We start from the raw sequence: 15,636 nt of genomic DNA, 5'->3' as shown, positions 1-15,636 counted from the left end.
AATGACTGTTCAGTACAGAAATGAAGCCCAACAATCATGTTTTACAGTCCTGTGGTCTCAGCCTCAGATACTCAACTAATCAAAGTGATGTCATAAAAAAATGAATGAACAAAAAAACATTTTTTCTCCATGATTTCTGTCAAACAAAGCTGTATGAAACGTTTCTCGTGGTTAGTATCATGGTTGCTAGGCAACCTGAGCAGCGCGACGAAGGCCAGACCGTCCCATTTCACAAGCCTCTCACTTCCACACTTCTCGTACTTCCTAGTAAGCGAACTGCGCGTGTGGTCGCTGGATTGGGACACAGCCTCTGTGTGCTGTGTGAGCAAGTTTCTGCGATGATGAGAGCTTGGTTGCCTTGTATATATTGTAAATAGTGCAAATAGACCTTGCACTAAATAGAGATAAGCCATATATATTAGCAGAAAAACACAGTGCACTGCATTCTGGGATGATTGTAAGAGTTAAGCATAAACAGGAGGGAAATGATGAGGAAATTAATGTTATACAACACTTTTTTGGGGCTAGCTGAGGAAATCTCTCTCTCTCCGTCTCTGTCTGTCCCTCACTCCATGTTATGTCTTGGTGTCTGCTAAAATTCTGCTTCTTTCTTTCGTCAGCTGCATGAACTTTGGTAAAAGATAAAGGTTTATAAAAAACCTGGACAGTCTACTCAGTGAGCATCCTCAATTAAAACACTAGTGGAATACATTTGGCAATGTGTGTGACATTTTGTTTGTTTTTAAAAAAGACTACTATAGAAATTTCTTTTTTTAAATGGGTCCACAGGAATAAAAAAAAGGAGAAAAAACCCCAAGATATTTTTGGTGAACTTTTCTGTCTGGAAGTTGTGCTGATGCATTTTATTAATTAACTGAAGCAGTATTTCCTTAACAAAGTGGCAAACTGAGATGAAGTTCTAAATTGTGCTTTTTTCATATATTGAGATTTCTTGGGGATAAATTTGTCATTAAACGTCTTTAGACTGACAAAAAAGGGAGCTGACCCACTTTTGGGTAAAAGATAAAGTTTTATTAAAAACCTGGACAGTCTACTCAGTGAGCATCCTCAATTAAAGCACTAGTGGAATACATTCGCCAATGTGTGTGACATTTTGTGAGGGTTTGGTGGGCACTGAAACAACAGCAGGAAAATATTTGCTTAAAAGTTTATTTTTATATTATTTTTCACAGCCACATTGTGCTTCACATAAACACACAATGCAAAGAAAGAGATCCACAAATAAGCAAAAACAAAAAGAAAAGACAAAGCAACCTGAACCCCAATTATCAATTAAAAAACAATGAAGTCAACAGCGTGAATAAAATACAGGTTTACTCCACAGTAAAAATTAATCTAAAAAAAAAATGTTTTGAAACAGTCAGGCTGAGAAAGCGCTCTGGTTTGAATAAGCCTTTAAAGGTGATGGAAATGCTGAAAATACCGATGTAGCAGACAGACTTCACACCTTCCTCATTTTGGCAGTGACTAGAGAGGAAAAACAGACAAGCAGTAGTTTTAGTTTTTCTCTGTAAATACTTTATTATTTATTTCTGTGTGTGTTTATTTTTAGCACGACTTACGATCTTTGACCCACTGAGCTTTCGGATCAGCACAAAGTTGTCCATATTCTGTCTTGAAACTGGAAATAAAAGACAGAAAATTATAGAGATTGTATATGTTTGTATGTAGGACAACATGTGCTGACTTACATTATAGCCTTCACACAGCGTCCGCTTGCAGCCTGCTCACGATATGTTTCCCCCACCACCTCAGGGCACATATTGATGTCGGTGACATCAACGCAGCACGGGCGTTTACTTCTAGGACCAGGTGGACCTGAGAGGTAGGAGGTTAAAAACTAATTTATCTGACCTGAGAAAGTCTGATTAGAAACTCAAAAGTTAACTCCAGGTTTAAAACGTGATGAAACTGTTTTGTAATATGTCAGGGTTATTCCAGATAGGTGTACGTTTGCATGGGATTAATGAAGACGCCGTCAATTTTAGAAACTCCCACCATGCTGTCAGAGAAGAGCTGATGTTGATGCTTTTAAAGCATTCATGTCATTGGATGTTTGAGCCTATAAATGGTAGGTCTGAGATAAATTAAAGAAAATCTGAAAGTCCTTACAGAGCGGTCATACCCAATAAAACCGCCAAAAAGTTAGACGTGTACCCCAGCATCACAAATAGCTAGAAGCCATTGTTGGAAAAAGTCATGCTGTGATCAGTTTTATGTATTTTTTTCTTTTTGTTTTCCATTAGAAAGTGAGAGCATAGTTACCTGCAGAGTAGCTGAAGCACACACACATTGAGAGCAGGAGGAGAGTGATGGAGAGGATCTTCACAGACATTTTCACCGGTGGTCTGGCTCACTGATCAGAGTCAAAATATCCAAGTTGATTCGTGTTTGGTTATTTATTGGTAAGTGCAGGAACACATGCAGGCACAACTGATGAGGTGTGATTATAGGTTTGTGTATTTGTGTGCAGGGTGTGGCATATCACGCATATCTCAGTATTTCAACCTATAGACACCTCACTGAGAGCTTTCTGACAAACAGCCTCACATACACGAAGTTCACAGACACTCAGATATGGTGTAGAGCCTGATGATTGATATCAACAGTCATGAGTAATAAATCTAAATCACCCATTGACTTTTGTTTGTCAGTGACTCATGATGCCACTTAACAGTCTTGATACACATGGATGCTTATTTTTTCTTATAAATTCCCACGACTTAAACTTTTTCTTGTAATTTCACATAAATTGTTTAAGGTTTCTTGTTTGCATGAAGCTGTTTTACCACTGGAAACGCAAAAGAACTCACTCTTAATGTTTATTTTATTTATGTTAACTTTTGGCAGATGATCAGATAAGTTTCACACTCTGCTCTGCAGGAAATGTGTGACAGAAATGTGAGCATGTCGACTGTCTTTATCTTCCAACACACACACACAGAACAACAGTTTCTAACACAGACTAAATACATCACATGAAAAATGGTTTGTGTATGCATTGCTAATTTCCAGAGGTGGGACCAAGTCATTGTTTTGCAAGTCTCAAGTAAGTCTCAAGTCTTTATCCTCAAGTCTCAAGTCAAGCCTCAAGTAATGTCAGGCAAGTCAGAGTCGAGTCTCAAGTCACTGGTGTAAAAGTCCGAGTCAAGTCTCAAGTCTGAAACTTTGAATTTCAAGTCCTTTCGAGTCTTTAAAAAAAAAAAAAAAAAGCATGTTGCAGTTATGCTAAATGTAAATATTAGACCATGTAATTTTAAAATCTGTGTTTTTCTCAACACATGACAAAATAGTGAACTTAGAAAATATACACAAATTGTGAAATTGCACCTCTTTAAAATGCAGCTCAATTAAACCTAGCTCCAAGAATAATTTTCACCGACAGTTCTGAGATAAGCTGCATGTTATTCTTGGATGCGGTTGTAGGACCGGCTTTAAAATCGCATGACAAAAATATCATACATATTAAAAAAAACTGCATCACCAACGTAGCCTGGAAAACATTTGCTAGTTAGATGAAGTCAGCTATCTCATCGTAGCATATTTATATGCATATTTATAATCATACGGTTCTTGGAGTGAGTGCATACACTCGTGAAGTTTAGTAACTTCAGGTCACTGCAACAAGCCCAGGTACAGTTTACCGACGGATGGGTGCAGGACCTTGAAATGCACCGTGTAGAACGAAAGACCATCGTACATATCATAAGTTTACCAGTCTCACAAATTGTCGTCATAAATACACATTCGTTAACCGTTTATTAATAGGACCTTTGAGCTCAACGGTAATTAATTAGTAGTGGAAATAATTTCTGGTAGCATCACAGAAATGTAGCAGTGACAACAATATTGGATGCTGTAATCGTACTGGGCAATTAGTGATACAAAAAACCTGTTTTATCCTGTGAATAAAAGTATATGTTTTTGTCAATGTACCATAATAACAGAAGCGAAACACAATATTGTGTCAGGACAATTCACTATTTATGCACAATAAATAAAGGAGCATAGCGCGACCATTTCTGTTCAGCGCCAGACTTGCTTGTAACCTATATCTGTCACGGCTCAACGGCACGAGGGAACAGGGATGGACACAGGCGCAGAAACCAACCCGGAAGCGAGGTGACAGAAAACAAATGATTTATTTCCGCCCACAGGTAAACAAAGGTGAAACACAAAGCGACGCCACCACACTAGTGGCGCGTAGGATTCGTCGGTGATAATGAGGGCGACCTAGACACCTCTAGGAGACGGCTGAACAGCGGGGACAGCGGGGAGGTAGAAACAGGACTAGGTAGGGGCCGGGGGCACTGGAACAAGAGGAGATCACGATCAGAGGGATCCAGCAGACAACCAATAATCCTCCGCAGTTGAATTGAATTGCCTTACTTGGTTTCAGATGGAGGGGACAGGTGGAGCGGAAAACCCGGAAGCGGTCGAGGCGTGGGGAGGCAGGCAGGTGAGCGGTGGGCCGGCAGGCCACGTTGTGTAAGCAGCTGGCGGCCCAGGTCCAGGAGGACGGGAGCGAGGGGAACAAGATCTCCACTCCGGGTGCTATCGCTGAGGACAAGAAAAGACAGGTCAGTCATCACACGGCGTTAAGACAAGGTTTAGGATGCTCCACTGAACTAACATGGGAATAGCAGATACTCAGGCGATGAGTGGTTGAGAGCGCAGGTCTGATATACCGCTGGCACGATTGCTCACAGGTGGTCAGTCAGGGAGGGGCAACCGGACTCCGCCTAAAGGAGGAGGAGCCGCTGTCTGAGACCTGCAGGTGCCCAACCAGACCATGACAATATCACCAATTATGTTAAGAAAAATGACGCATTAACTACAACAGCAGACTGACCTTTGTAGAAATGCTTGGAGCAGACTAACCTGTGAGCTGGAGTGTTCTGGGACGTTATATTTGGTCTTTGAATGGCTGCAATCCAGGCCACCCGTCGCCTCTTTGTTACTTTGGAAACATGGCTCGAACAATTTCTCTTCAACGACGTAATCCGATAACAACCGATCTCTTTACCCGTCGGCTTCCCGTAGCTGTCATGTGACCGGCTATTGCAGTTAATAATACAACAGCTTCTTGACATTTTTGCGTTTCTTTTTATCGCTGTATAACTGATTTTAATTGAAAGCCTGCGTGCGCTAGTACCGCTTGCCACGAGTTCCCAGAATCCTTTGTGGTTCTACCCGTGAATGACGTCACATTTTCAATCTCCATATAATATGCATGTTAAATTTTATATTTGGGGTAAAATATCAAGTCTTTTCAAGTAAACCGGTTCAAGTCCAATTCAAGTCCCAAGTCATTGGTGTAAAAGTCCAAGTCAAGTCACAAGTCTTACAACATTTTTTCAAGTCAAGTCTAAAGTCATAAAATTAATGACTCGAGTCTGACTCGAGTCCAAGTCATGTGACTCGAGTCCACACCTCTGCTAATTTCCCCCCTCATAGCCGCATTAGCTATCCCATTTCTTTTATTCAGACTTAAATATACATAAAGCATAAACTTTCCGACAGATGGCCTCATATTTGACTCTAAAATACTGTTCCTGTGGTTGCTGTGCTCTATTTGTGCTCACCTGCTGTGTTTAGTTTCAATAGATGTGATGCTGTGCATTATAGCTAAAAACTGTCTTCTCTGGTCTCATTGGTTCAAAGTTCCAGAAGTGTTTATTGCAGAAAGTCAAGGCACCTTTGGTGAAGGTGGATCTTGGCCAGGTCTCCCTTGAAAAAGAAGATTTTAATCTCTTCCTGGTTAAATAAAGGTTAAAATAAAATAAAAAAAAGTCCCCTCACCAAACACATTACTCTATTCCATTTTTCAGTAACATAACATGTTTTTGTACTACATTCAGTAATAGTAAAATACAGACTAAGTGCCCATGTATAGATCATTTCCCCCTCATAGCTGTATTAGTTGTCCCATTAGGATGCTGTTATTTATTGGCTGCTTTGACTGACAGATATCCTCTCAGCAGATGTCTGATAGGCCTCATCTGCACTAACTGAACTTGTCCTCTCACCATGGTTGTTCTGTTGGTGCCTTTTTAGAGCATTTTGAATGTAAATCCCTGACAAGAACAGCAAACCCTCATCACTGAACGATTATCGGCCAGTTGCACTGACCTCGGTAGTAATGAATGTATTTGAGAGGCTGCTGAAGAAAATCATCTCCTCCTCCATCCCAGACACCACAGATCCGCTCCAGTTCACCTACCGATCCAACAGATCCACTGAGGACGCCATCGCCCACGTCCTGCACACCACCCTCAGCCACGTGGACAAGAAACGGGGTAACTATGTGAGAATGCTGTTTGTTGATTACAATTCAGCATTTAACACAATAGTGCCCTGCAGACTGTTCACAAAGCTGAGGGATCTGGGACTCAACAGCCGTCTGTGTGCATGGGTGTTGGACTTCCCCACTGGCAGAACTCAGGTGGTGAGGGTGGGTAGATGCGTCTCTAACAGCACCTCAGGGATGTGTCCTCTCGCCACTGCTCTACTCCCTCTACACTTCAGACTGTGTGGCCACCCTTGGTTCCAAGACCATTGTGAAGTTTGCTGACGACACAGTGGTGTTGTGCGTCATCTCCAACAACGATGAGGCGTCCTACATGGATAAAGTGAAGAATCTGGCATCATGGTGCCAGGACAACCATCTCCAGCTGAATGTTGGCAAGACCAAGGAGCTGGTGGTGGACTTCAGAAGGAGTCAGCACAGAGACTACAAGCCCATTATCATCAATGGAGCTCCAGTGGAGAGGGTGCAGTCCTTCAAGTATCTCAGTGTCCACATCTCCTCAGCGCCTGTAACACCTACAACAACTGAGGAAGATCAGAGTCTCTCCAAAGATCCTCAGGATTTTCTATACAGGCGCTGTGGAGAGCATGCTCACACAGAACATCACATCCTGGTTTGGGAACAGCTGTGTGAAGGACCAAAAAGCTCTTCAGAGAGTGATCCGTACAGCAGAACGCTGCTGCAGGATTGCTCTCCCCCCGCTTCAGGACACCTACACCAGGAGATGCCGGACTAGAGCAGCGCAGATACTGAATGACCCGTCCCATCCTGGCAACAAACTGTTCCAACTTCTGCAATCTGGTAGAAGGTTCTGCATCATCCAGGCAAGGACAGAGAGACTCAAGAGGAGCTTCTATCCCCAAGCCATCTGGGACCTACCCCCCACCTGCATTACTAAACAGTGATTTTGTTTGTGAGAGTGTCTCATGACAATGACATAAGTGTGTGTGACATCAGTGGCAGCAACAGACGTGTGCAGATCAACAATGAATAATATGGAGTGCGGAAGAGGGTACGACTATGCAGCATTTAAAGTAGAAGTACTGACATTACTTTGAGCTTGATTCCATAAAAAGTGACAAAAACAATAGCGTCCCCTGTACACTCTTTCTACAGCAAAAAATTAAACTTCAAATCTGAGCAAGCACCTAGCACGCTTCCACAGGAATGTGAAATTCACAGAGAAACCCCCCGATCCTCCCACTGACATGACCACTGCAGCACCAGGCAAACCTCTGCTGGCTCCACTCCTGCTAAACAGGTGACAATAGATTTAAGAACAAAAGGATTTATTGCTGCTTAATCTTAGATTTTATTTATTTTCTGCTGTGTTTTACTTGCATCTATGAAAAACTCAGTGTAAACACAAAAAATTATTTTATATATGTTGGAATATGCAGAAAATAGGTTTAAATGTTAAACAAATTTCTTCAAGTCAGAGACTGCTGCATATAATTTAATTTTTGCTTGATGCAATTTGCATAAAGTTAAAACTAATAAAATCAATTTTAAAAAGAGACTTTTTCATTTGATTCAATTTTACATGATCCATTATGCATAAAAAATAGAAATGGGCTGTATGTATTTATTACATATTCAGGTTGTGTGTCATGTTTTTACAAAGTCAAAGTTATAAAGTAACACTTTACTTTCTTGGAGAAGTAATCAGTAATTAGTAACGAATTACTTTTTTCAAGTTAAAAAAAACCACTAAACCAAACCACACAGTATTTGTTGTAATTCAATTAATTGAAAAGTTTCTGTTTTTCAGTGTGGATTTGTTTTGCCTGGTACTAGTGAGCCTGTGGGCCACTAAAGTGCGTTTTAGTTCTTGCTTGTGTTTTCCCTCTCTTTAGATTTGTGTTGTGTTTTCTTTTTCTTTTGATACTGATCTAGCGATGTTGCTCTCTCTTTGTGTTAAGAATAAAGTTTACAATTTAACAATTTCTGCTTTATTCATTCTTCCTCCTCACACACTCCCCTACATTTCCATCTCATGGATGTAACAGGAATCATATAAGCAGAAAAAAAGGAATAAAAGATAATTTCCTAGCTTAAAATAACATAAGAACTCAATGGGTCCATCTAAATTTCAGCGTTAAGCATCACTTTCAAATAAAGTCATACATGACTTAAATCCGACATCAAGAATTTCCTCTTCAGTAAGAAGAGGGTGATGTAACCTTAAAAATTGAAAGTGCAAATATTAAAAAATTCATAAGTATAAGTGACTATGAGCAGATCCTGATGTGGCAGAAGAGCTGCAATGTTTCAGCCTTTGTGGGAAACTCCCTGGTCATGTTGCCAATGACTTGAGAGGAAAGAGACACGAAGAGGAGTTTCAGTTCATCTCCACAAATATTTTTTTTATATGTGTGTGTATCTGTGTTTGAATAACTTACGGTCCTTGACCCACTGAGTGTCTGGATCAGCACAAAGTTGTTCATATTCTGTATTCAAACTGGAAATAAGAGACAGAAAATTATAGAGAGAACTGAAAAGGTCTGATTAGAAGGAAAATCAAAGTTAACTCCAAGTTTAAAATGTGATGAAACTCCTTACATCACAAAACAAAACAAATGTTACTTGAAACTATGTGACAGTGAGCGAGCCTTTTTCGTGCTTCACTCTGTAAAATTTTACAGTTTGACAGATAATGAAAAAATGACTTTCAGTGATCAAAGTGCATGAAGCAATCAACAAGTAACAGTACACAGCAAATTCAAAAGTGTTAAATTTTTTGGTGTTAATAGTCTCCTTGCAAAAGTAGAGTTAATTTTACTCTAAGCAGAGTCACATTTTTTTAATGTAACTCTGAGGTGTAAAATGATAGTAGTTAAAATCGAGTGTTAAAAATGAGTGTTTCTCTGTCAAATCTGGAGGTGTTACAATGGAAACATTAACTCTTGACCTCTTAACTCTGAACTCCTAGAGGGGCTATGACACCAACAGAGTAAATTCACAGACTCCGCCCCCAGCACGGCTCCAATCGAAGCTGAAGTGAAGCCGTTTCAGAACATTTTGCTCTACATATTTGAGTTGTTTGCCATGCTTGGTAAGTCATTTTTTCAAAGATTGTTTCAATTATTATTATGAGCTTTTACTTCTGTGGCTCTTTGGAGTTGAGACAAAGCTGTGTGAAAGGCATTAGCCATGTTGCTCGGTGATAGCATAATATTCTGTTTTAGCTAGCTGAAAGGTATTGTTTGCGGGCAAATACCACAGCCTTGAAAAAAGCTTGCATGTGAATTTTCAGTCAAACTTTTGGTCAAATACACCTAAAACAATGTCTAGAATGTGAAATGTTGGTATAATGGTGCTACTTGAAGCCTGAAAACGATCGCCCATAAAAAAAAAACAAAAAACGAGCAAACAGCAGTAGCTGACGTCCTGACTGGATTCTACGTTAGCATTTAGATCCCTCCAGAGTTTTGTGCACACGGTTTAGGTAAAAATGAAAAAGGAAAATACTTTACACAAGTAATGGCTCAAAGAGGATTCCTTTTCTTTCTTTTTTTTTACTGTGCTGCAATTGTTTACTGGATTATTTGTGCCGTTAATTAGTGTCAACTAATTTTTATTCAATCTCCGCACAGGATATGCTTGTGAAGATGGAATATGAGGGAGAGCAGAAGTGCGTTGAAGTTCCACAAAGGGATGAATGAAGGACATGCATATTGTATTGAAGAAATAAGTGATGAGAATGCTGTTATTTGCATTTACCATGTCAGACCTTTTGATAAACAAAATTCTAATGAAAGTGAGAACATGTATACTGTTACATCTTTCAGAAAATGTTTTGAAATTGTGGTGCACAGTTCAGAATAAATGTTTTCCAAAAACCATTGCATCTTTTTAGCAAATGTTTATTTCCAAAAGAAATTTCTAGAAGTTCAGAACAGTAAAATTCCCGCTTTTTGGAATGAATTAGAAGATAACTCTTACGTAGTTAAACTAAAATACTCTTTGAGAGTTAATATATAAACTCTTAACACCAAGTGTTAAATTATCAACTCCAGACAGATTTGGTGTTTAACACTAAATCAGAGTTAACGTACCAACTCTCCAAAAAGAGTTAAATTAACACTCTCTGGTGTGGACCCATATAGACACTTTAATAGTGTTGAAATCAAATCTGACAGTGTTAATTTGGACATGCTGGATTTGCTGTGTATGTTTGTTGTACTGTCTTCTACCCCTCAGCCCAATAGGTATTATTGTATCTTTAATTCACAAGTCAAAACATCTTTAGGTCACTTCTGCTGTGATTTGATGTTATATAAATAAAACTAGATTATATTGAAAGTTAACAATGTTTAATCATACAAGGCAGTGCTCTAGAGTGCGACCAGTTTGGTCCCAAATGCGACCTTATTTCTCAATAGTGCGACTAAAAAAAATCCTAGGTTGCACCGGTGAGACCAGCCATTCGAGTAAAAAAAAAAGTCGATAACAATAACACATTATGCCCATATTGTGATCTAAACCAATCAGAGATAGTCAAGGGCGGGACCTCTATGATGCCCATGCCCAAGGTAACATGTTCAGATATTGAGATATTTTAAGTTTAAATTTCAGCTGAGGCACTTTAAGCACAAAAACGTTTTCATATTTTTCGTCGTGCGTCCACACTGAAACAGATGAAAACGCTTACGTTCCAGTCCTGCGCATGCGCAAAAGCGAGTGAGAATTTAAAAATTTGAAGAAAAGCTAGCTGGAGCATGTACAAACTGATATTCATCCTTTTTAGGGCTGTCAAAATTGAGAGCAATCAAAACGACCGCTGTATAATGCACTTTGCTATCTTTGTTTATTTGGTCACATGACTGCATCACATGACTAAAATATGTATTTGTTTTAGAAAGTCTGCGTTTTTGTGTGTCCACACTGCGACTGCACAGCTGCAGTTTGAAATGTATGCGTTTTCAAAAACGCTGCGTTTTCAAACGAACACCCATTAGTGTGGACCTAGCCTTAAATATAGTGTATAAAACAGTTTGTGTATTGTCACAAATGATGGATTTAAATCACACGTCGATTATTGTTTTTCCATTTTAACTGTGACTGTTTATCTCTTGCAGTTGTGCATTAGGCCTCAAGTGCAAAACAATAGTGACTCATGATGTCTCTTAACGATCCTGATGCACATCTATTCACATTTGCATCATTTTTTGATGTTTGGCTGCTTATTTTTCATCCATAAATCCCCACATCTTAAACTTTCGCTTGTAATTTAAGCCATTAAACTCCCACTGAAAACTAAAGCAGTGAGACGCTCCCACCTTTATTTCATTTAGGTGCATTTTTGGCAGATGGTAACTTTCACACTCTGCTCTGGAGGAACTGTTTTATACAAATGTAATTGTGTTGACTGTTTAATCTTCCAATACACACATGCAAAGATCAACATTTCTAATGCAGACTAAAAGTGGTTTGGGTATGCACTTCTAATTTCTCAGTTGAGGTGTTTGTGCTCATATGCTGTAATTGGTTTTCACCAAATGTGGTGTTGTGTATTATCACCAAACATCCCTACTTTGGTATACAGCTTTTTGAGGAATACAGACATTGTGATTATTTTTATTTTTTATCACACAAAGCACATGCGTATGATGGAAAAAAGAGAAAAACTCAATGAAATTGCCAACATAACTTGGGCTCTTTGCAAGCATCTGCACAGACAGCATGCTAACACAAAGCTAGCTAAGAAGTTGTGAGCATGCTAGCTGCTGATCTTCAACAGGTAAGAAAGGCAGTGATGAACAGTCAGTCGTGCAGCCTTAGGTTCTGCCTGTTCATACTCCTAGAAGTAACTTAACTTTATTTTGTGTTGTCAGCTTTGTGTTCATAAGTTAAAATAAACAAACAATAATATGTGAGTCCTCATCAGGGTAGGGATTGGTGCTGGTGTGTGGAACTGTAGGCTAAGTTAGGTTTATATTGTTAACTGGTTATTAAGTGAAACTTTGTGTTATTACCTCATCTATTACTACTTCATACAAATATTTGTGGCTTTTTATTCACTGGAATAATGAGAGGTTGTTTAAAGTCACATTTCCTGGGGTGCAGTTCCCCTGGTAGTGGTGTTGCTGTCTTTCCCATTTTCTCATTTTTCTTGCAGCAAGAGGAATGTTTAGTGCACATACCTGCCTTAAAAAGTCAATGAAAGTCTCTCAACATAATCAGACTAAATTTTTGTGAAACTTGCTTTTCTTCTTTCTTCGTATTTTACTTGTTCCCACAAAATTTTATTCAGTTTTTGCTAAGGTTGCATTCTTTATCTGATGAGTGACGAGTTTATGTTACTTCCTGTTTAAATTACACTTCAAGAAATAGTCAAACCAAAGATAAGACAGCCACAAAAAATTATTTCCTGTTTATTTAGTAGGAAATGGGTTTGAGAGACATGTTCTTAATTTGATGGTGTGAGTGTCTAACTCCCCAGTATGACTGCTAAATGACAGAATAATTGTAAATATTTCTATAAGTATATTTATGATTGTCATATTAATAAAAACATTTACTTGATTACTCCCAAGAGAAAGTAATCTGATAGACTACTTGTTACATTACTTTTACTCTGTAAAATGTCCTGAAATGCACATCATATAATTAGCATTTAACTATATAAACCTAAAGCTGGTCCCACATACCAACACAAATTTTATTAAAGACACACATATGATGTTTCTCTTAGCATTTAGGTATGAACACAAAGGAAATGGACTACTCACTGGTTCTCTACAAGAACTGGTTCTCGATTCCCATCCCTGTACCTCGGATACTGTACCTGTCTCCGCCCAACTGCACATTTCTTTGTGTTGACCATGAGCCCCCCCTGCCTCAGGGACTCCAGCACTGTAGTCTGTTGCACATGCACTGTGGATGATGGGAAAATCCAGATATGTTGTGGTATATGCAGCATGCGAATGCACAACCCTATCCATGAGGTGCAAGAAAGTAGCTGGGGCCGCCAGTCCATGTCACTCCATCTCAGGACCTGTCTGGAGCACACTTAACCCAAATAAATGTGCATAATACTGGATTATTGAGCTCAACTGAAAGCACCAAGGAAATCAGATTCTGGGAATGCATAAGGAGATTTTGTGTGAGTCTGGTGTATATTCAAGCAACAGCTAGAACAAGTAGTCCCTCCCTTCCTTCCCTCCCCATCCCCAACTGCCTCCCTTTACCCGTTCTACCACAACGACGCACTCGTGTAGGGCCGTGGGATGCAGGTGTGTCACCAGGGTGCAGGAGAGGCATCACCCCTCTGTCCCCTTCTGGCCTCAATTTTATTCCACAACCTAAACATCCACATTACTCACACTTTCATAACACATACATATAGGCAGTGTTGGGACTAACGCGTTATTAAGTAATGGGTTACAGTAACTACGTTATTATTGTGGTAACGAGCACGGTAACTTGTTATGCCAAAATGAGGAACGCTGTCATGGTCCCCGTGCCTGCCTGGCTGGCCCTGTGTGGCTGCATGTGTGTTGCTTTTGTCTCTCTCCTCTCTCTCTCTACTTGCTGCCTGGGCGGAGCTCATTATGGGCTCCCGCCCCTGGCCTTCACCACCTGCAAGCAATCACCTGTGGCTCCTCACCTTGTTTGCTCTCGCTACTTAAGGCAGTGACTGAGAACACCTCGCCGCTGGACTATTGAGTAACGCTCGTCAGTGCTACTTCAGCCTAAGCCAGTTTTGAGCTCTCTTCGTGAAAGTTTTCCGTGTTAATTCCTGATCTCTGTATACAGATTCTTCGTGCTCGGTTTGGAAGTTTGGACACCGAAGCCTGTTCGTGAGTGCCGCAGTGAGAGTGGTGTGTGTGAGGAAAGGACCTTTCCAAGTGCATTGTTCTGTTCGTGTGGAGCGGAGCAAGAGAGGACACTTCCAGATTCTTCCTTGTACCCCTGGGAACCTTGGCCCCCTTCACCTGTATATAGAGCACCGGGAGTGTGTAAATAAAATTCAGTTTTCTGTGTTTTCAGTCTGCGCCGAGTCCTCCCTGTTCCCTCGTGACAAACGCGTTAATCGTTACTGGTATTTAGATAGGCTCTTTATTCGTTACTTCGTGTGGTGGCTATCATGGAGCTTCCACAGATTCAGTAACATTAGCAAGTGGTGGAGGCCAGCAGGTGGATGAGGGAAAGGGGAGGCAGGAGGAAAAGAGACCCGAGGCGGCCGTCGGTTCGAGTGTGAACTGAACTTCAGGTAAGAAGTTATGACCTGCAGTCTACCTGGGTCAGATATAAACCAAGTTTAGGGGTAGTTTATTTTCGTTATGCTGACTTTTTCGTACTGGCTACTAGCTAGCATGACTGAGTTTGTATACAGCTGGGTGGGTGCTATGATGTTACTGATGTTGAACTTTATTTTGTTCATAACGTTAATTATTATTAATTCTTCTCTTTTGGCTCTCAGCGAAGGCAGTTGCACTTTTCTCCTCTCCTGCCCTTATCTTCCCTGCTTAGCTTCTTATGTCCTTGTCTTGTCTTGTCTTGTGTTTTTACTTAGGGCCACCTGGGTTGGCTGGAAGACTGTTTACTTAGCCTGGCGGGGCGGAGGACACTGTCTCAGCTGAACTCTGGACACACACACACACACACACACACACACACACACACACACACACACACACACACACACACATACACACATACACTGATATGCACACACTGATACCCCCTCCCTTTCCAAATGCCTTCAATGCTTGTGCCCTAAGATGGCAGTCGACTGGACCAGCGCAGACATGCTGCAGGACCGGATGCGCTGTCTACACCGGCTCTCTCTTACCCTTTACCCGCCCCTGTTGCTTGTCTTGTGTTTCTATGGTGTATTGATAGTCATGTGCTTTTTGTGCTGAGGTGTTTTTTCTGTTATCAAACTGTTCTCCCACTAGGAGCTCAGTCTGAGTGGAGTTTTTTTTCTCCTCCTCTTACCTCATGTTATGTATTTTCGTTGTTTTGTTTTTTTCCCTATCAGCCTACCTTTCTGACATGTCTCCCCAATGTGATGTTTGTGTAAAGTTGGTCAGAAGGTTCCTTTGTAAGTGCACATGCGCCATGCTGCCTGCTGTAACCCTAATTTCCTTCGGGATTAATAAAGTATTCTGATTCTGATTCTGAAGCTGATTAGAATTGCCAACCATCCCATAAAAAACGCAATCGTTCCGTATTCAGAGAAAATATTACGCGTTTCGTATTGAGGTGAAAAGGAACACAGTTTGTCCCGGACTTCAGCTAGAATGGAAAAAGACACAAAGCTGGATTTAGTCTGCGTCTTTATGCTGTCAGCTGTT

General features: G+C 40.4%; 1 protein-coding gene across 1 annotated transcript; it reads right to left on the bottom strand.

Moving 5' to 3' along the window:
* Positions 1-1,102: 1,102 nt before the first annotated feature.
* LOC147322364 (eotaxin-like) lies at positions 1,103-2,392 on the bottom strand. The gene is made up of 4 exons (XM_086305206.1): positions 2,287-2,392; positions 1,713-1,839; positions 1,584-1,642; positions 1,103-1,488 (listed from the first exon to the last, which is right to left on the bottom strand). The coding sequence occupies exons 1-4, from the start codon at positions 2,354-2,356 to the stop codon at positions 1,463-1,465; spliced, it is 282 nt and encodes a 93-aa protein (XP_086161332.1). The 5' UTR covers positions 2,357-2,392; the 3' UTR covers positions 1,103-1,462.
* Between the last annotated feature and the right edge of the window lie 13,244 nt (positions 2,393-15,636).

This window comes from Aulonocara sp. 'chitande type north' Nkhata Bay, linkage group LG9 (assembly GCF_057382095.1).
Source record: "Aulonocara sp. 'chitande type north' Nkhata Bay isolate Kocher_YH1m ecotype deep benthic linkage group LG9, A_spYH_male_GT1.1, whole genome shotgun sequence".
NCBI classification, from domain to species: Eukaryota; Metazoa; Chordata; class Actinopteri; order Cichliformes; family Cichlidae; genus Aulonocara; species Aulonocara sp. 'chitande type north' Nkhata Bay.
This window is presented reverse-complemented; position numbering and strand designations above follow the sequence as displayed.

Coding starts and splice junctions, on each gene's coding strand:
- LOC147322364 (XM_086305206.1), bottom strand. CDS start 2,356: ATGTCTGTGAAGATCCTCTCCATCACTCTCCTCCTGCTCTCAATGTGT. Junction 1,840..2,286: donor GTGCTTCAGCTACTCTGCAG/GTAACTATGCTC, acceptor CCTACCTCTCAG/GTCCACCTGGTCCTAGAAGT. Junction 1,643..1,712: donor CGCTGTGTGAAGGCTATAAT/GTAAGTCAGCAC, acceptor TTTTATTTCCAG/TTTCAAGACAGAATATGGAC.